The sequence below is a fragment of the Engystomops pustulosus genome, chromosome 1 (genome assembly GCF_040894005.1).
Source record: "Engystomops pustulosus chromosome 1, aEngPut4.maternal, whole genome shotgun sequence".
NCBI lineage: Eukaryota > Metazoa > Chordata > Amphibia > Anura > Leptodactylidae > Engystomops > Engystomops pustulosus.
Window position 1 is genome coordinate 254827405 of NC_092411.1, and position 22597 is coordinate 254850001.

At 42.6% G+C, this 22597-nt stretch overlaps 1 protein-coding gene across 2 annotated transcripts in view; it reads left to right on the forward strand.

Annotated features, from left to right (window-relative positions):
* Positions 1 to 22597, forward strand: part of BEND4 (BEN domain containing 4) — a 122675-nt gene that overhangs the window by 90090 nt on the left and 9988 nt on the right. Inside the window, exon 5 of one of the 2 annotated variants that reach the window (XM_072124992.1) lies at positions 12763 to 13003. In XM_072124992.1, coding sequence (XP_071981093.1) covers positions 12763 to 13003 — 241 coding nt within the window. The remainder of the gene's footprint in view (positions 1 to 12762; positions 13004 to 22597) is intronic. The other variant, XM_072125000.1, reaches the window with a different exon arrangement.

The following is a 22597-nucleotide window of genomic DNA, read 5'->3' on the forward strand; positions in this document are numbered from 1 at the left end:
ATGCTGAAAAACATGAGTTTTGGCAGAAAAATGCCCCTGCTCCTTAACAGAAACTGGTGTAAAATGCTGTATATATGCTCAAGTATTAGCTGACTTGAATAAAAGCCGAGGCACCTATTTTTACCCCCCAAAATTGGGAAAATGTATTGACTCAAGTATAAGCCTAGGGTTGGAAATGCATTGGTCAAAGCCTTGCCTCACAAATGATATGGCCAGCAGCCTCCTGTCACTGATGAAATGCCCAGCAGCCTCCTCTCACTGATGAAATGCCCAGCAGCCTCCCTCCACTAATGAAATGCACAGCAGTTTCCCCCCACTAATGAAATGTCCTGCAAAAGCCTATCCCAGTTATGAAATTAAATGGCCAGGAGCCTCCTCTTACTAATGAAATGCCCAGCAGCCTCCCCTCACTAATGAAATGCCCAACAGCCTCCCCTTACTAATGAAATGCCCTGCAGCCTCCCCATTAATGAAATTCCCAGCATCCTCCCCTTACTAATGAAAATGCCAGCAGCCTCCCCCCACTAATGTTATGGCCAGCAGCTTCCCCTTACTAATGAAATGTCCAGCAGCTTCCCCCACTAATGAAATGCCCAGCAGTCTCCCCTCACTAAAGAAATGCTTAGCAGCCTCCCCCACTTATGAAATGTAATGTTTAATAAATTGCATAGGCATGTTACCATTCACTGAGAGATCTAGAAAGTAGTGAAGAATTGAATCTCCAATATATTGGAAACTTTTAGGGCCTGTCACAAAACTGCAATTAGAGGGGTTGTCCCTCTTATGTAATTCAACATTTTATCTATCTACCTCTTCCATTCCATCGCTGGCGGCTCTTGAAACTCCCATTTGGCTGGTGATGCACCAAATAGTAAGGTAACCCTTGCAGCTGATCACCGGCCTCAGCAGGGACACCCACAGAGCACGTTACTGACTGATCTTTACATTGGGACTGAGCTCACCCCTGTGAGCAGTGATTGACTCCTTAAGTGACCTACCCCATAGAGCACATTATATGTGTTAAAGCAGCTTTGTGTGTGAACTGGACAACCCCTTTAAGAATTTGGAGTAGAAGATGTCACGGAGATTATCAGTTCATAAGGTAGGAAAAAAAATCAATCAAAAGATCTCCTAATGGATTGAACGTTTGCTTGATTGATCCTCTACTCCGTGAAAATCACGCCAATCACAGGATCTGTTCAGTAGCGGCGCACATTTCATCTGTCCTCACTGACTACTGCATAGATTGCCGGATCAATTTCTATGCAATTAATCTTGTGGTCTGTTGCAAGGATTCTGCCCGATCAATGATGCTGGAGAGTTCAAACCTATATTTTAGACATATGTATAATCAATACGCGGTGTGCGTATAAGCAGTTCTGTCACAGGAGAAGGATATGGAGGTAGAAGGCCTCGCGGTTTTACAGTTTAATGTCCATTTAACAGCGTATTTTTCCCATTTGTCATATATACAGTGGCGCTAAGCTTGGATCAGCTTTACTAAGTCATGATAGTAGGGTTCCTTGCTGGCAGTTGTCTACAATAAATCGCAGATTTGGGCTTCTGGTGACATTAGACCTATCAAAAAGCCACTTAAAGTCACACTCAGCTAATTAATACTGACACCCAGGATCCAAAAAATGTTCAATGTTCATCAATGACCTTGTGACTTGTTGTCCCTCCATGAACCACTTCATATTTGGACTAACCAACCAAATAAAATATTTTGAAGGTGCTCTAACCCAGTTGTGCATCTATTATTGCGGTCCGTATTTCATCAATGTATTATCTGTTGCTGGGCCATATGTCCATATAAATGGTCAGTGTGTCATCAGTTTATATGGATCCACAAAAAAAAGGAAGCTGACATATTAAAGAACACCTACCACCAGGGTGAAGAATTGTAAAAAAAGAACCCTGACATACTGGTGTGTGCCCCCTCTGCCAGGATCCACTCTTCTTTAAAGGGCACCTACCACCACAAATCTACCTATAAAGGTAGAAGCGGTGGTAGGTGGATCAATGGGACGTGAGGATAGCCCTTTTAAGGGCTAATCCTCATGTCCCCGCACTTTTTTAGTAACTTTTATCAAACTTTTATGCTAACTTTATTATGCGGCTACTGGGGCGTGGGGTAGCCGCATCTGAGGTCTTGTCCGACGATCCTGCAGTCTGCGCATGCGCAGAACAGCAGGCACGCACCTGTGCAGCCCCCGGCTTCGGAACAGTGACCATGCAGGCGCGGGCCTGCTGTTCTGTGCATGCACACACTGCAGGATCGTCGGACGAGGACGCGCAGCTACAAGCAGCTGCGCGCCGGAGATGGTGAGTAGGAGGAGAAAAGAGGCTACCGGGGCGTGGAGTAGCCGCCTGGTGTAACCTCAGAGGCGGCTACTCCACGACCCAGTAGCCGCATAATAAAATTAGCATAAAAGTTTGATAAAAGTTACTAAAAAAGTGCGGGGACGTGAGGATTAGCCCTTAAAAGTGCTATCCTCATGTCCTATTGATCCACCTACCACCCAATCTACCTTTATAGGTAGATTTGTGGTGGTAGGTTCCCTTTGAGCTTTCTATGCCCTTGTTATTGAGAAAAAAAAATGGCTGGAGCCCATCAGGCTCATTTGCATAATTTTAATAGCCTTTTTTTGTAAAAAAAAAAAAAAACAGGAAATAAGAAGCAAACAGAAGAGCAGATCCTGCCAGAAGACACACACACCTGAATGTCAGTGTGCTGGGTTTACAACCCTTCATCCTGTTGGGAGATGTACTTTAAGTTACTATCTCATCCCAACATATTAAACTTTAAATGATTGCATGATTGTGTTACCTAGCAAGTGATCCGCAACTTCGGACAGCAGATTAATGACTCCTGTGTGTCATCCGTATGATATCCTTATTGTTTATATCTACATAGGCTTCTATAGAATGACCTGAGCCATAAACACGGGCAGGAATAGGACCTGCTCTTAGTTTTCTACATCCACCTCACTGATACGTGAAAAACACAGTCATGTGCATGAATCCATTGAAATAAGTGTGTCAGTTGTAACATCTGCAACAAAACAGATAGCACACGTATGAAAGCAGCGTTCATGCTGCCATAGGCCACCTTCACACTGTCAGTACTTGATCAGTATTTCACATCAGTATTTGAAGGCCAAAGTCAGAATTGGACCCTACACAGAGAAAAGTTGTAATGAAACATCTGAATCTCTTCTGTGCTTTGAACTCCAAAATCTTCTTTGAGTTTTGCTTACAAATACTGATATTAAAAACTGAACAAATGCTGACAGTGTGAAAGTAGCCTAAAGGGGGTTGTCCAGACACAACACATTAGCCCCTATTTACAGGATAGGGACTAACTTGCTAATTGTAGGGGGTTTCAGTGATGGGACCTTCACGATACACTACAATGGTAGTCCATTGTACTACAAAATAATGGAGTGGACATAAATAGAGCACCACAACTGGATGCTTTATTCATCAGGGGTACAACAGACCCCCGTTCTCGTGTTATGTGGATAGGGGATATGTATCGTGATTGGACATCCCCTTTAAACAAATCAACCTTAGATGTTGCCTAATATATCTCAATCCACACCACTGGAATGAGAAACTCTATGTCATCCCCTTTACTGATTAGAGCTTTGATATCGACCCCCAGGCGGTGGGGGAGGGGGGCATCGCAGAAATATAATCCCTGACATTATCTGTCCGTGTAACAATCATTTTTCTTTTCCATGTCCTTGTAGCGCCACCGGAATCCATCTGCTTCACATAATTTGGGACATTGGGAATAATTTTTCCAATCTCTGTAACAATTCAGAGAACATATGAACTTTCCACAACATTTCTAGGATTGTTAACCAAAAAAAAACTCATATAATAATATATATTCATATAAAATAGTCTTGTTTTGGGCTATTTCTGCAACCTTGCATGGATTGGGCGGTAATGGACCTGTCTATGGCTTATAAACACTGGAAGCACATTTGTATCCTTAAAAAAAACTTCTCGGTTAACTTGCTGCACCATCATAAACCTCCCCACAGAGTCCCATTTCATATCATCCGTGCATCATCTTCAGCTTTTACGGCAGAAGCACAGCCTGTCTTTATTGTGTATTTCTACATCCTAATCAGAAGAGTAAGATTTATTTTATAGCGTTATTTATCATTGATGTCCTTCTCCTTATCGGGGAGAAAGCTGAGCAAGCTGATCCTTGTCTTCTGTTCTAGCTGACATCTTGCATCTGTAGATATGGATCACTTCTGCTTCTTGCACTTTTATTTGACTTTTATGTTCTCTGTTTTGCTTTTCTTATTTCACTTTAATTGATGTCAACTTTTTGCATTGACATGTGATAGCTAGGTGCCGGCCATCGTGTGTGTGTCTGGAGAACTTTGATTTAGTGTGTGCAAGTAATGCAGATATCATATTATGGATCGTGAGAGCAGATGTAAGGACCACAGACCTTTCTAAGACCTTTCTTACAGTATTGTGTATTTGATATATTATTATTCCTAAGCAAAGGGGATTGTAATATTGCTTATGGTATAAACATTTTAAACTTTCTTTTTTTTTTGTGAAGGGGTTGTCGAAGTAAAAAAAAAATTATAATAGTAAAACTATCTTATAGGTCAATATTACAAAACTTTACTAGTTCATGATCGTCATGACTAGTTTACTAGTGCATGACCCTCATAGAGTCAACCATATAGTACTTACCCTGGTAAAGTAAAGCTGCCAGGACATGTGACCCCAAAGCAGCAGGACTCAGGACTTCCTGTGCTGTCAAATGTCCTGCTGCCTTCCACCTTGATGCCAGGTGCAGTGCAATCAGGCGCCCCCTCCAACATAACTACTCCCATACAAGTAGTTTGAGGGGCATGTAAAGGGCATCTACTCGCCCCACCAACCATTGCTGTGAGAGTGCATTCATATAGTAATACCTGCACTGCCCCCTACATCTGCTTGGAAGGCTGCAGGTCATGGGACAATGCAAGAGGTCCTAAGTTGCAATGCCCAGCAGCTTTACACAAACTACCAGGGTAAGTACCATATGGGTTACGCTATTATGGTCTTGTACTTACCTTAGCAAAGTTTTATAATAGTGGCCAACCCCTTTAACTTATTTTTCAAAGGTGATTGAATAAATACAGCCCCTGCGGTCTTTGTTATGTGCACCTTGGCTCATGACTGATCAGTTCTGGGGTCTTTGGCCTGATGCCCATTTGACAGGGATCACCAGACAGCTTGTTACATAAAGTCATTGCCTGTCCGTTGACTGGCCATGGCAGTCATGTTGCACCCAACACATAACAAAGGTTGGGTGCACTGTGGGAGCTGCAGTAAACTGGAAAATAGGATAAATTGGTGTAAGTTTGATTAAGAGATTAGAAACCCCTAAAACAGTGGTGGCGAACCTATGGCACGGTGCCAAAGGTGGCACTCAAAGTCCTTACTGGGGGCACCCAGGCCATTGACTAGAGAAACAAAGGTGGATAAAGCTAGATTATCATTGAATCTATTGGAATTCCAGTTTCGGGTCCCGTGACTGTTCTTTCTGGGAGCCCTGGAGAGAACCGACAATTATAATCCAAATTTCCCATCCTTCTTTCAATAGTATTGGAATCCTATGCCAATAAGGTTGTAGCAGAGCAGTTAGCAATAAGTTACTGCTTATAATGCAATGTTGGGACTCTGGGATACATTTTGGGGTTTTTGGGTGTAGTTTTGGGCACTTTTGGGTATGTGTGTGTGTTTATCATTACTGCTCTATATCTTACAGTCACTTTGTGTGGGTTGGATTAGCAGGACTCTCACTGTCTCTCCCAGGAGTCCTGTCAGGAATGACTTTTTTTTAAATCCCATACATAACAGCACTCAGCTTCTCATCCGCTATCATATCCTTTCTAAATAAATGTTTTTTTTTAACGTTTAGCCAATTAAAAATAAAATAACATTGAAGCATTTACACTTTTTTACAATTAAAATTTTAATTAGCATTTTTACTGAAGAAATTAAGCTTATAATACCGTAATATTCTCTCTATATGTTACAAAACATGTATGCCATTAGTATTGGATCATTAGAATATGTGCTAATTATGTTGGCCAATTAATACAGCACATTAGTCCTAGGTATTGTAATGAATGTTCATTGCTATGGAATTGTGTTCGGAATTCATTATGTTTGTTATCTTTGTGAATTTGACTGTATTATTATAGAGAAAATAGATGCAATATCTGAAGGTTGATATTAAGTACCTATAATAATCGTGATGCTTTTAACTGATGATTGATATCTGAAGAGCTTTGAACTCTTTATAGAAGATGATTAAGGGAGGATACATAGATATATGTACACTGATCAGCCAACAACACCCTCTTTCCAACATCAGCCATCTTGAAAGGTGCCATATTAGATCAAGTTTTTTTTTTTTTAATGAGAAGGTGGATAGAGAGCAGACCAGAGAAGATTAGAATTGTCCGAGAAACTGATTGCTTCAATCAGATCTGGTCCAAAAGTTATTAACGTAGAAAGATGCAACTGGGTATATTCCCTGTGTTGTACAGCTATGTGATGTGTTATCCATGGAACTGTAATCAAAGCTAAATTCACTGGATACAATTGCACATGATAATCTTTAGAGAATTTATGTGTTGACGACTTTTAAACCACAAGAGATATTGCAATCTGACAATTCTGGTCTCTTTTGATTGGCTACATGATCAAATTCCTATTAGAAAAATCACCCTTAAAGAGCGGGTAGACTGATACACAAGGTGTTTTGGGTTAATGTGCCTATCAAACCCAAAATATGTGTATTGGGCTGTGTAGGGGAATTAGACATAACCAGGCCAGAACAACTAGTAGTAGCCAAAATTCTTTACCACGTACGGAAATCGATCGCCAAGCATTGGCTGGATGAGGAACCGCCGGTTCTTACGGAGGTGAAGAAAATGCTAAATAGCACTATTAAGCTTGAAATGAATGTGTATAGGAAGAGGGGGGCTTTTGAAAAATTTGAAAAGCAATGGGGTAAGTGGATTGAGTGTCCAGGACTGGCCTCACCGCAGTTACTGCAGAGTTGGGAACATTGGCAATCTGTAGAGCTGCTAGGAATATGAGCAGGATAACATGGGTGCTAGGTACCTCTGGAGAATAAATTATTATGCCAATGAAAGGAGAAGCTCAGACCTATGGGGGAGGTGGGGGGGTTGAAGTTGGGGATTTGTTATGTGTGTATAATGCATATTGGACAATGTTATGGTATATCACTATGTGGAATATGTCAATGTAAATGCTTCACTTTGTGATTCAAAGCATAAATAAATGTTTTCTGGTTTAAAAAAATAAAAATCGCCCTTGATCTTATATGTCGGTCATGTTCCAGATATGTTCCAGGAGGCATATCAGATATTTATAGCTCCCAACCATCCCGGATAGCGTCCAAAAACAGGGACTGAAAGAGTGTCCCAACATGTCCCTGTTTTTCCTGCCTCCTGGTCCCTGCCCCGACACACTAGAGAGGCTTTGGGGCCAGGAGGCGGAATCAGTTCCTGCTGCTTCCACACATCTTACTGTGTTCTACAACGGAGATGTGTGGAGGTAGCTCCTCCCCTGGCTGCCCCCCCCCTTTCCAACGTCATCTCAGAGCTCCGGGGAGAGGAGGACAGGGGGCCACAGTATGAGAGAGGGCAGGGGGCCCCGGTTTGAGAGAGGACAGGGGGCCCCGGTTTGAGAGAGGACAGGGGGCCCCAGTTTGAGAGAGGACAGGGGGCCCCGGTTTGAGAGAGAACAGGGGCCCCCGGTATGAGAGAGGACAGGGGGCCACGGTATGAGAGAGGACAGAGGACCACGGTATGAGAGAGGACAGGCCAGAGTATAGAAAGCTCAGGCAATATAAGTTTTGGGAGATAAAGAAAAGTGGAGGAACAGAAGTAAAGGGAAGATAAATTAAATAGGGGGCATTATATGTTTCTGATTGCATTATGGGGTATTATATGGCTACATAAGGGGGGGGTGACCTCAGGAAGGGGCAATTATACTATGTGGGGAAATAAAGGAAGATATACTATGTTTAGTTGAGGCATTGAGTGTGGTTAAGGATAATGGGGGATAATTTGGGACCTTTTTACGGGATGTTCCCACACATCCTGCAATCCTACGTAAGCTCATTTGGTTTGAGATCTGGGGAATGCTCTGGAACTCTCTACAAAATGTGTGAGACTGTCCCCCACCTTTCAAACATAACCTTAAAGGGAACCTGTCACCAGGAGACCCATTTTTAGCACTGCCCCCGTCCCCACAGAGCATAGTACATACACTGCCAAAGTGTTTTGGCATAAAAAATTGGTTTTACAAAAAAAAAGATATGTTATATTGTACCTTTCATTAGCATCTGCTGTGTGACTAGGCAGTTGCCAAAGGGGAGTGGCTTGAAAGGAGCAGTTCCCCCCCACCCTTGTGAAACATGTGACCTTTTCAAATATATGAATAACACCCCACACTCGGGATTGGCTGTAGAGGAGCAGGGGGCGTCGCTAAGCCAAGTGATGGGTGTTTTTATATATTAATAATAATAATAATAATCTTAGCGCCATCATATTACGTAGCGCTTTACAAATCATAGGAAACAAATACAAATAATATAACATGACAGAGCACAACATTTGTATGGAACAACAGGAGTGAGGTCCCTGCTCGCCAGAGCTTACGGTTTATGAAGATGATGGGGTAACCCGAGGTAAAAGAATATTTAATGGTCAAGCCATTCTTCTTAGGGAATAGAACAAAATATAATAAATGGAATTGCTGTCGCTTGAACCACTCAGCCGTCATCTTATATACCAGGTCCAGGGTGAATGGGACTGCAGAGAAGTCTGGTGCCTGTTGGTTGCTGGATAACAGATTGGAGGACGACACAGGACGGGTTAGTAGAAGAGTTAAAACTTCATGCAGTTAATGAGTGTTATAGGCTTGCCTAAAGAAATGGGTTTTAAGAGCACGTTTGAAACTTTGGAGGTTAGGTATTAGTCTGATAGTCCGGGGCAGAGCATTCCATAGAATTGGTGCAGCTCTAGAGAAGTCTTGGAGACGCGATTGGGAGGTCCGCACTAGGGTAGAGGTTAATCTAAGATCACTGGCGGATCTAAGAGCACGAGTTGGGTGATAGACTGAGATAAGAGAGGAGAGGTAGGGGGGTGCAGCATATATTTGAAAAGGTCACATGGAGAAGCTGTTCCTAAGGGTGGGGGGGAACTGCTCCTTTCCAGACCCGCCCTTTTGGCAACTGCCTAGTCACACAGCAGATGCTAATGAAAGATACAATATAACATATCTTTTTTTCTGTAAAACCAATTTTTAATACAAAAACACTTTGGCGAGTGCTAAAAATGGGTCTCCTGGTGACAGGTTCCCTTTAAGACCCATCTGTCCAGGAGCACACAATAAGCTCACTGCTCCACTCCTTCACCTTGTGTCTCCATCTACCCTGCAACGTAGATTGTGAGCCCTCAGGGGTAGGGTCCTTCTTCCTCTTGTTCCTGATCTTTGAAGTTTTTGTATTTTGTCCTTGCACATGTCTTTTGTAATGTATGTGAACCCCTTATTGTTTGTAGAGCACCATGGAATTATTGGTGCCCTATAAAAATAATGATAATAATATAGAAGTTAAAATCTCAATCTCTTTGATATATTCCTCAAACCAGTCCTGAATTATTATATTTTTTTTGCATTGGGGTGGGGCACATTATTTTGCTGTAAGAGGCTCCTGGTTTCGGGGCATCCATTTTGCTATTAAAGGTGCCTTGGTCTGCAGCAATGTGTAGATAGGTGGGAAGTGTCATATGTAACATCCATATACATGTCAGGATCCTAGGTTTACCATTATAGAATTTTTCACACCTTTCCAAGGTAATATCTTGATATATATCAATAAGGCTGTTATAGATATGTTACACTTATAATAGGTACAACCCACTGGGGCACATTTACTTACCCGTTCGGTCGCGATATCCGCCGTGCGTTGTCCGACAAGGATTCGGATCTGCCACGATTCTCTAAGATTGTGCGTCCAATTTCCTGCTTTTGTCGCTTCCCCCGCTGAGGTCCGCCGAAGTTCTCCTTCTTCTTCCCAGTGCATGCTGATTTTGTGACACAATTTGCTTTTGAAATTCCGCGGTTTGTCCGAATCTGTTGGATTGTCCGACGTCCACGCCCCCCGATTAATGTCGCATGCAAGCCAGCGCCGATGTGCCACAATCCGATCACGTGCGCCAAAAACCAATTCAGAGCAAAACAGAAAAAAATCACGAAACCTGACGAAACTGCTGCGTTCAGACCCTTAGTAAATGTGCCCCACTGTATTCCAGACATCCAAAATTTTACAGAAGCTCTGACCCATTTATCTAGCCATCATAGTATGATCTTTGTCAGATGTTTCCACCTGCCAATTTTTTTCAGCTTCCAATTCTAGATCTCTAATCCCCCATTATAACAAGATAATCATTGTTATTCACTGAAGTCGGACCGTACTGTATTCCTCCTGCACAGAGGTCAGACAGGAGAGCTATCACTTCATAATATCCCTTTAATAGCGCGGATTTCCATCCCATAAACACCCAATGAATCTGTATTATTGACACGTGGTCTGTATAAGTGATATGTGGGTCATTCAGATCCCAGTAATTACTCCCAATGCTTCCAGTCCGCCCCGGAGTTTTTACAGCTCATGTAAATTATAAGGAGGATTGCGGCGCGACACGGTGACATTTACGTAATGTTGTAAACTGCGAGGAATATTCTTTGCCTTTACATCAAGCTTTTTAACAGGTTTTATGCTGCAGGTTTATGGGTTGGAGCTGTTTGTTTTCTATCCCCCCCACCCCTCACTACTTAATGGTAATTTAGGGAGATGATGATAAAGCCTCATCTGTACAGTATACTGTCAGCCATCATAAAGACGACTCCTTCATCAGACGCTTGGCGAGCACCTGACATGTTAATAGAGGAAGAGGAAGGTTACGGGTTATATTTAAATGATGTTCTCAGTCACTGGATCATTGACACTTTTGCTCCTACCTGCTAAAGTGCAAATTATAAATAACTGCTTTCTCAGAGGTGTTCATTATACCTCATTGGGTCTGGTTATGGAAAATGCAAATGTAATTTAAAAGTGTCAGCCCTTAGAATGAGCAATTACTTGTTCATTTCGGAGCATGTTTTATTGTCAGGGTAATAGTCTGCTTGTTTCTTTTCCTGGGAATGACTTGACTACACTTCTTTGTGCGTTACAATCAGGGCTGATGCCAATATTGTGCTGCGGAGGAATGCTGCATGTCATGGGAGGAAGACTGGATGGATGGATGCAGGCCTATGCATTGTGCTGGCATTATTGGAGGGATTTATCAGGATGTAGCAAGGCAATTTGCACGCCATTAGTAATAACCAACCCACATCGGAGCCGAGAGAGAGAGTCTACAGCACTCCCAGCTTCCATCTACACAACTTCTAATGTTATAGATCCTTTTACAATAGAGATGATGGATTTGGGCAAAATCCCCCATTCCCCACCAGTGATAAACCCTCCCTTTCTTAAAGTCCAGAGGATTGCCTAAAAATGCCATTTTGGACCCCCACTAATTACGAGAATGTGCTGAGCTATCTCAGCCATTCCCATAAAATTCAATGGAGCGGCAGGACACATGCTCGTCCTGCTGCTCCACCCAATGTAAGAACCAGATGTCACTGATCGTCACTGATCTGCTAGTTAAATACTTAAAAGAACCCATTTGAGTATATGATCATCATACATGAGCGTTGTACCCAGGGCAGCCATCAGGGTGGGTTTAGAGTGATTCTGTCCAGGGGGCCCCAAGTCACAGAAAACCCCACTCCCTTTCCAGGGCCCACAACATTTGCCAGTCAGGGGACCGACCTCATAGTGGCGGTCCTGGTTGTACCTTCTACCATTTCCTGAATTCACTACATTTCTGGAATATCTGCCTCATATCTGTATGATTTCAGTTTATCTCTGTAAGTATATTGCTGTTATGTGCTGTATACCCTGCAATCAGCTGGAGATCCTTCTTATGACGTTAAAGTGTAACTAAATCTTCACCTTTTGGGGTGATGTGTAGGGAATGTGATTAGTAGTACTTTACTATATACTCTATCAATTCATTATATTTTTAATTTTTAAACACCTGTTCTAGGTGTCTACTCGCTGAGCGGGGAGAACTATTATCCTTGGAGAAGGGATTTTTACCCTGACTCTTTGCTCTGTAGCTTTCTCAAGAAAAACTACTTTTCTATTAGTATTAGGCTGTTAGTTGTCATCGCTGACAGCTTTGTTGCCTTCACTGCATATAACAGCTTGCTCCAGGGGCGTAACTACAGTGGTAGCAGCCATAGCAGCCGCTATGGGGCCCACAGTGTCAGGGCCCCCCATCATCTGACCTGGGAGAGAACAGTACAGCTCACATACCCATATATTTCCTAGCAGTACTCATTCAAAGCATTAAGAAGTAAAGACGAACTCTGTTTTTTAAGCGATGCAGAATATAATGTATTTTATTAAATAAAAATAAGGAAAATCCATTAATAAAGTATATTAGTAAATTACTCCTAAACACATTCCCAACATTTGCACAAAAATGTGCAAAACTATTGTTAGGCTTTAGGCCCCTTCAGTATGCCTCCTATTAGAAACATGTTCATACCTAACAATTTCTATGTCCATTGCCTCCACAGGGCAGCAAACAGCTGTTAAACAACTACCCAGTATACATAACCAGTAAACAATGGGACGAGGCAGTCAACTCCTCCAAGAAAGACGGAAGGCGGCTCCTCCGATACCTCATAAGATTTGTTTTCACAACAGATGAGCTTAAATATTCATGTGGCCTTGGGAAAAGGAAAAGGTCAGTGCAGACAGGAGACTCAGGTCCTGAAAGACGTCCCCTGGATCCTGTAAAAGTTACATGTCTCAGAGGTACTGCATCTTTTCACTCAGTGTAAATCTCGGTTTATCTTGTGTCTGTTTTTTTTTATAGGCTTCATATTACATCTGTTGTGCAGTTTTTGATAGTGTTATGCCTGTTTTAAGTTTACTGATTTTTATTTCTCATGAAAATTTTATTAGTCCTCGAGTCATCCTGCACTGTCATAATATTATATTAATCTATTCTGAATGATGAAATATTATCATTAGGAATTTATTATAAAAGTTTCAAACAGCAATAGGTCCACAAACACAATAGAACTTTGATCTTTGATCAAGATTTCTGATGTTACTGGACTGAGTAATATTAGAAATTGGGTAAAAGAAAAGTATTTGTATATTTCTTTTACACAGTATTATTGTTTAAAGGAATCCACCATCAAAACCAAACATGGAGAAACCAGGGACACATACTCATAGATCCAGGCATTGTGACTATGGTAATCTTATTATATTTTGTTATTCATGGCCTCCTTACATCTTTAAAAAAATATGCTAATGAGCCTGAAGGGCTTCTGGATGTGTTACCTGAGCCCCTCTGTGCTGTAGCTTCACAGGCTGCTACACTGTCTAACCATCCCCACTTACACCCTTTCCTCTGCCTCAGGTAATCTTGCACGTTGTAACAGCATTGAGGGGCTTTGTTAACATCCCCAGGATTTAAATGTTGATTTTAGAAGGAAGTGCAGCACACCTGCCAATGCATAGGCAGGCAGGTAGTTGCAAATAGCGCCATCCTCAGGCCAGGAGCTGTCAGGGAGATTGATCACCTCTCTAGGAAGGTTCTGGAATCTGAGTATTATGTAATTGCAGCTGTAGATACTGCCTGGAAAGGCAACAGTTAAATTGTTGTGTGGCTGTATTGTTAGCTGGAGTGTGATTGGAGAGGTGCTACCACCTGAACAGGGGGAGTATAAAAAACCCTACTGGGTGGAAGCACATGGTATGGTCTAATCCCAAGGAGACAGAGTAAGCAGTACATGCCAGTGCTGCCACAGATATCAACCCCAGGATCTTAGGGCACACAGGGCGAGTCAGGAGACTCTAGCCCAGAGCTTCAGCTTCCACAACGTGGACACAGCTCCACTTCAACTATCCCAGCCTGCCTCTACTATCAGTTTGTGTGCTCTATTCATGCAGACCACCCTCCATGACCACTCCAGCAGCTGAAACCTGCTATTAACCGGTTTTGGGCCGTTGCCTGCTGTTCAATAAAGAACTGCAAGTTGATTTGCACAACGTTGCCTCCGTCTGATCCCTGGATACGGCTGTCTACCACCACGGGCTTCCCCATCCATCACCCAGGGACTCTTCCTACAGACATTCAGGGGTTGCCCCAGGGAGTACCAGCTGCATACACCACCTGCTTGAGACCTGCCAGGCTGTAGGACAGCCCTCTGGTCCCCATACCAAGCACCGTGACAGCAGTGCGCCTTAGACCACCAGCCACTTCGGTATTGTGGGCCCCGGCTGCCTCCAGGACCACAAGAAAAGGCTAAGCCGCTGTGGGGGATGTTGCAGAAGGAGACCACAATATGTACAAATATAACATTGTGTCACGGTGCCTGAATCTATGAGTAAGTGTCCCAGGTTTATCATGTTTGCTTGTAGATTTCCTTTTATGTGCACCTAAAATCGAACCCAACATGACCCAACCCCTGGCACAGTCTCTGAAAGCCATTTGTATGTCAGCCCAGTGTTTGTGTGAACTTCCATTGGGTACAAATTGCACATTGTTACCATTCCTAAGGTGTCAGTTTAGGTTGGAACATGTAAAAATGTGCCAGTGATGGGCTATGAAGCCGTTCTTGAAACTTCCTAAATCCTGTGCGGAATGTGCCTAATAGATATAGAGGCACAGCCCTGATGTAGAAAATGGCTGTCAGGAATGGCCCCTATCTTTGGTTCTAGAAACTTGCTTTTTGTGTCATTTTTCAGTTTTTCTTCTTTCAGATCCCATTTAGATTATGGTTCTGTGAGCTGGAGAACTGGACAAACAGGCAGTTAAAAAATCGGTGGGAACTGGATCTTTTTCTGCAGCTTACATTTCCAACTAAGGGGGAGATTTATCATCAGTCTCTTAGAGCAGAACTGTTCTAGTTGCTCATGGCAACCAATCAGAGCTCAGCTTTCATTTTCAAACAGCAGTTTATAAAATTAAAGCTGAGCTCTGATTGGCTTCCATAGGCAACTAGAACAGTTTTACCTCAGAAACTTGATGATAAATCTCAGCCTATGTGTTTAGCTGCCTAGATCTACGTTCTGTAGCTCACAAAACCATAAACTTGATCCATATCTTTAATATGACATAAAAAGCTATAAAAGCTATAAAGATAATGGGGCAGATTTACTTACCCCATCCATTCGCGATCCAGCGGAGAGATTTGTGTGGAGAATTCGGGTTCTGCCGGGATTCACTAAGGTAGTTCCTCCGACGTCCACCAGGTGTCGGTGCTGCGCTGAAGTTCATCGGAATGCACTGAACTTCACCAAGCTGGGCCGAGTGCAGGTAAACGCGTGTCAAGCAACACTTTTTTTTTTTTAAATGCGGCGGTTTTTCCGAATCCATCGGGTTTTTCTACGGCCACGCCCCCCGATTTCCATCGTGGGCGCAATCCGCCACAATCCGATCGCGTGCACCAAAAACACGGGGTAACCCGCCGTAAAAACGCGATTCGGGCCCTTAGTAAATGACCCCCAATGGCTTTTGAAGTGGCACTCCTCTTGGAGCCCCCAAACTTGACTTATCTCATGTGAAAATTAGGTGAGAAGAGTCATATTTGCCTGACTTTGGGGGAGATTTTTTACAGGTAAATTGATGGAAATTTTACATGAAAGAGAGGGAATTCTAGAAAGGACATTTCATACTCTAGCTCAGGGGTAGAGTATAATAATAATCTTTATTTATATAGCGCCATCAAATTCCATAGCGCTTACAGTCCAGTAGTTTAGTGCTGGTAATTGGCAGTTGAATATTGAGATGTAAAATACTTCATATTGTAACTACAACATGGTGGAAGGTTGTAGTTAGCTGATTTTTAGAGCTTTTAAGGGTTGTGGTATTTTTATCATACCCTTACACCTACAACCAGGCTATTAAAAGAGAGCAAGATGTAAAAATAAGTTTGATCCTTCCAGGCAGTAGAAATGATGTTTCCTGTTACATTTGCTTCATACATATAAAGTGAAATTCAATTATTGATAACATATTGTCATGAGAGTTTTCTCCCGGTCTCATACAACTAGATTTCACTGCTTCAATGATTTTGTCTGCTCATGAGACTTGATGTACCTGGATGTCTCTGTATTTATGTCATACAATGTTCAAAGCCATCTGATCATTATAATACAGTACGGTTGCAGTTTTTCTTTAGTATTCTATATTCTCCTAAGCATAAGTACAACTATTGTACTAACATTCTGTGTATATAGCGACATCGTAATAATCTATGGCCCATAGGGATTGTCTGATATTTTTTTGTAGAATATGCCTTGTATAGTTAAGGGAGATTTACGGCGTATGATTGTGACCTGGCATTGTTATGCATATAAACCAGTGAACAAAAGTTCAGTGGTTTGGTTTTTTTTAAACGCAGGCACGGGGCACCGGACGTCACACCCCTCTAGGCCGCTTTCATGCCCACATGGCGTGGGGGTGGCATAGTTGCGATTGCAATCGCAAATTCTTGCGCTGCGCAACAATTTGCAATTATTTCACTGTTTCTACGGCAGAAAACTGGCATAGAAGCAGTGATAAATCGCTCCCATGGTGCTTGATACCAATCGCATTTGTTTCAGAGGAAACACAGATGCGATCGACACATGCCCCTCCCCATTCCTGTTGCACAGGCCCATTCCCGTTGCACAGGCCCCTCCCCATTCGCTTTGCAGAGGCCCCTCCCCATTCCCATTGCAGAGGCCCCTCCCCCTTCCCATTGCTTATGCCCGTCCCCATTCCGTTTGCACATGCCCGTCCCCATTACCATTGCATATGCCCGTCACCATTTCTGTTGCACATGCCCGTCCCCATTACCATTGCACATGCCCCTCCCCATTCCCGTTGCACATGCCTGTCCCCATTACCATTGCATATGCCCGTCCCCATTCCCGTTGCACATGCCTGTCCCCATTACCATTGCATATGCCCGTCTGTTGAGGGGTGAATGGTGAACTGTTTGTCTTCTCTGTGTGTTTGTAACTTTTCTTCTTTTTCTCCTCCTGCTGGCCAGCAAACCTTTGTCTCTGTCCACTATTGTTTCACCAGACAAACCAGTTCAGCAGCCACCACTCAGCATTACCTGATCTTACCTGTGTGTGTGCAAAACCTGAGCAGAGGGTGAGCTGGGGTTATATAGCTGCATCTGATTACTGCCAGGTGATGCTGAGCTGAAGCCATGTGGTTTATGTTTGCATTTCTAACTTTGGTTACTTTGTGTATATTGTAAACTCCCCTTTTATTTTTATATTGTGTATTATATTGTATTGTGGCATTATGTATATTAAGTAAGAAATATATCTTTGTGTGATGTTTGTTGTTAAAGGTGCAACCCAGGGGTGTATCCCTTTAAAACTCAAGGGAAATAGTTGGGTATTTAATGACACCTGTGTGTACATGGATGGTCTCTAGGTCAGAGTGTCTGATCTGACCACAGGGGAGCTGCTTGTTCCAAGGTAGCTGCAATCTATCCCCTGAATTATCAGCATTTTTGTTCTGTACATTTTATTTTTGTGCAAATAAATGCAAGCCTTTTCTTTGGACCTGAAGCCTGAGTAAAGATTTATTTTTTTTTAACGGCCAGAAGACCCCACATCTCAACATATGGTGGCAGCAGTGGGATGGCTGTTTGTACTGGACTAAGTACAGTTTACTACTCAGCTGATGGCAGGACGTACCAGGAGGTTTATAACGACGCAGTCTGCTAGACCACCGCAGCGCGCTAAAGCATCTGCACGTCCCAAACTGGTAGAAGGATCTCGCCAAAAGGCAAAAGCAGTTCCTGTATTGGAGATGGAGAGCACCCAGCCAGAGGTATGCAAACCTGTGATTCCAGAGGAGGGCGCTGCAGCAGGTACTGATCCACCAGTGAGTGCAACTGCTCCAAAAAGCATGGAGGAACTCCTTGTATGGTTGGTCCAGCGCCAAGAGTTAAGTGATCAACGTAGAAAAGAGGAGGAAAAATTCTACCGTGAAAAAGAGCAATGGAGGCGAGACAAGGAGGAGGAGCAACGCAGAATTGACATCAAGCAACAAGAGGTGGAAAGAGCAAGGAGAGATGAACAGTTTATCCAGGCACTACAAGCCATGCAGCAAAATCTTTCTCCTGCCACAAAATTAAAGCTGACCAAGCTAACAGAGACTGATGATATAGAGTCATATCTAAAAGTATTTGAAAGAGTGGCTCAAGCAAACAAGTGGCCTGAAGATCAATGGGTCCTTCATTTAGTGCCATTCCTCACCAGCAAAGCACAGCAGGCATATAGCCAGATGAGGACTGATGACGCTGAAAATTATAAAAAAGTCAAAACTGCAATTTTAAGACGATACAACATACATACAGAAACCTTTCGCCAAAAATTCCGGACCTACAGTTACCAAGATAAAGATGGACCTAGAGAGGCCTACACCCAGCTGAGTGAACTATGTTCCAAGTGGATTCCCCCAGAGGGCAAGACTGTCCAGCAGGTGTTGGAGACCATCATCCTTGAACAGTTTCTGGAGGTTCTTCCTACACCAATGCGAATATGGGTAAAGGAACATCAGCCTGATAGTGGTGAGCAAGCTGTGACACTCGCTGAAAATTATCTGCTTGCAAGGAAAGGACTGGTCCAGAAGCCAAGTGTGGTAAGACCTTCTTTCAATACTATCACTGATAAGCCAAAACATGAGACTGTAAAATCTAAAGGTCAGCATAAAGACCTTACTTGCTTTGCCTGTGGTAAAGCTGGACATTATGCTAAAGACTGTACCAATATAGCTAGCAAAAAAGTTAAAGGGTCTGCAGCAAATTGTGTTGGACATGTGAGAGACTATTTACAACCTGTTACTGTTAACTCCCAGACTGTGACTGCACTGATTGATACTGGGAGCCAGCAGTCTCTGATAAGATCAGACTTGGTGGACTCTGCTAATACTACAGGTCATTTGTTCCTAACCTGTGTGCATGGTGATAAAAAGATGTACCCTAAAACTGTGATACCTATACAAATAGCTGATGTAGAAGTGTCTTTAGAAATGGGAATTGTCCCAAAATTGCCATATCCTGTGGTTTTGGGCCAAGACCTACCTGGTTTTTGTAGCATGATTAAAAGTGACAGTGTAACTTCTGCTGTGACCACAAGGTCTCAAGTTAAAAAGGTGTCTGATGCAGAATCTCTGGGTGACATATTTCCATTGCACGATGATGTTTTCCATGGTAGTGGCAAAGGTCACCTTTCTAGGAGAGAAATGCGCCTTTCTCGTGCGAAATGGCGGTCTGCGCATTCTCTCTTAGAAAAAGGATCCCTAAAGTGGGAAAATATGTCCGTTAAACAAAAACAAGATGGCACCCTTGCTTCAGCATTTTCTCAGGTTAAAAATGAAGGGGAACCCAAACAGTTTCCTATGTACACTTTAAAAAATGACCTCTTGTATAGGGTTTGTGAGCATCCAAAGACAAAAGAAAAAGTATGGCAACTTGTGGTTCCCTCTGAATACAGGGAGTCAATTCTGAAAGTATCTCATAGTATACCGCTATCTGGACACCTGGGTAGGAATAAAACACTGTCAAGGATACTAACTCGATTCTTTTGGCCTAAAGTACATGCAGATGTTGCCAGTTTTTGTGACTCTTGTCCTGAATGTCAGTTTGTTTCCCCAGGTAACAAAAAATGTAAGCTGATCCCTGTACCTGTGGTTGATACTCCCTTTGAAAGAATAGCTCTGGATATAGTTGGTCCTCTTGAAAAAAGTAAAAAAGGTAACCAATATATTTTAGTTATAAGTGATTACATGACCCGCTATCCAGAGGCTATTCCCTTAAGAACTATCACCACAAAAAGAATTGCAGAGGAACTGATGAAGTTTTTCAGTCAGATGGGTATTCCTCACACAATTCTAACAGACCAAGGTTCAAATTTTCAGTCCAACTTAATGAAGCAAATCCATCAGCTTTTAGGAATCCAGGCAGTAAGAACTGCTCCCTATCATCCACAAACAGATGGCTTGGTGGAGCGCTTCAACCAGACGCTTAAAAGAATGCTTTGCAAGTTTGTGGAACAATATCCAAAACAATGGGATCAGTTGCTCCCATATGTTTTGTTTGCCTATAGAGAGGTTCCACAGGCATCCACTGGTTTTTCTCCCTTTGAGTTACTCTATGGTAGAAGACCAAGGGGACCACTGGATGTGATCAAAGAACACTGGGAAAACCCTAGCCCAGACCAAAAAACCTTAGTGGAGTATGTCATCTCAATGAGGGACAAACTTGCCGAGTTAGCAGAGTTTGTGAAGGTCAATGTTACAGATGCACAATCCCACATGAAACAATGGTATGATAAAAATGCTAAAGATAAATGTTTTATACCCGGGGATAAGGTTCTACTGTTACTGCCAACATCTGATAACAAATTGCTAGCAAAGTGGCAGGGACCCTTTGATGTCTTGCGTCAAACTGGTCCAGTAGATTATGAGATTTTTATGCCTGGCAGGGTTCAGGAAAAGAAAATCTTCCATGCCAATCTACTTAAAAAATGGGTTGATAGACCAAATGTGGCCTGTACAATTCTTTCAGAATGTCATCCAAATCTTCTTGATCAGGCTTATTCTATTCTGTCCCCCGTTAGTTCTCATGTCTCTGATATTCAGAGGGGAAGTGAACTTTCTGATGACCAGAATAAAGACTTAGACCATTTGTTGCAGAAGCATGAACACACCTTTGTCTCTACACCAGGTCACACCAAGTTAGTCCAACATGTGATTGACACTGGTGATGCCAAACCAATACGTCAGAAACCCTACAGGGTGCCTGAAAAACTGAAGCCTGTGATGGACATGGAAGTTCAAAACATGCTAAAATTAGGGGTCATTGAACCATCCTGCAGTCCTTGGTGCTCCCCCATTGTTGTTGTACCCAAGAAAAATGGGGACATTAGATTCTGTATTGATTTTAGAAAACTCAATCAGATCTCAAAATTTGACAGCTACCCTATGCCCCATATTGATGACCTAATAAGTAGCTTGGGAAAAGCCCAGTATATATCTACATTTGATCTGACTAAGGGCTATTGGCAGATACCACTTGAAGGTAATTCCCGTGAAAAAACAGCTTTTGCCACCCCACAGGGCTTGTTTCAGTTTACCTGTATGCCATTTGGCCTCCATAATGCCCCTGCTACATTCCAAAGGCTAATGGATACAGTAATCAGACCACACTCCTCATACTGTGCCGCTTACCTTGATGATGTCATTGTCTTTAGTTCTGATTGGAAGTCTCATCTTTTGCATCTGGAAAATGTCATCTCAGCCTTGGCTAAAGCTGGACTTACAATCAATCCAACAAAATGTACCATAGCTCAGAAAGAAACCTCTTATCTTGGATACATTGTAGGTGGTGGGAAAATTAAACCAGAAATTTCAAAAATCACAGCTGTAAAGGATGCCCCAACTCCAAAAACAAAGAAGGAAGTGAGGTCATTTTTAGGGCTGGCTGGCTATTACCGCCGATTTATTCCAAATTTTTCTGATTTAGCCGCCCCTTTAAGTGATCTTACAAAGAAAACAAAAAAGAACCTTGTGGAATGGACACCTGAGTGTGAAAAAGCATTTAATACTTTAAAAGAGAAATTGTGTAGTGCACCTGTATTAAATAACCCGAATTTTACTCTGCCATTTCAAGTCCAGGTTGATGCCTCAGAAAGGGGTATCGGGGCTGTTCTCTGCCAAATGCAGGATGGAGAAGAACATCCAATTCTGTATATTAGCAGAAAACTGTTCCCCAGAGAACTAAACTATTCTACAATAGAAAAGGAATGTTTAGCCATAAAATGGGCCATAGAAAGTCTACGTTATTATCTATTGGGTAAAGAATTTGTGTTAATTTCTGACCATCATCCTTTATTTTGGTTGAATACAATGAAGGGTAACAATGCTCGTCTAACACGTTGGTACTTGGGCTTACAGCCTTACCGGTTCTTGGTACAGTACAAACCAGGGAGTCGGCATAAGAATGCCGATCACTTATCCCGATTTGGTACCCAAGTCCAAGAGAACTACTTTGTGGAAGGGCAAGCTTCCACTTAAGCAGGGAGGAATGTTGAGGGGTGAATGGTGAACTGTTTGTCTTCTCTGTGTGTTTGTAACTTTTCTTCTTTTTCTCCTCCTGCTGGCCAGCAAACCTTTGTCTCTGTCCACTATTGTTTCACCAGACAAACCAGTTCAGCAGCCACCACTCAGCATTACCTGATCTTACCTGTGTGTGTGCAAAACCTGAGCAGAGGGTGAGCTGGGGTTATATAGCTGCATCTGATTACTGCCAGGTGATGCTGAGCTGAAGCCATGTGGTTTATGTTTGCATTTCTAACTTTGGTTACTTTGTGTATATTGTAAAC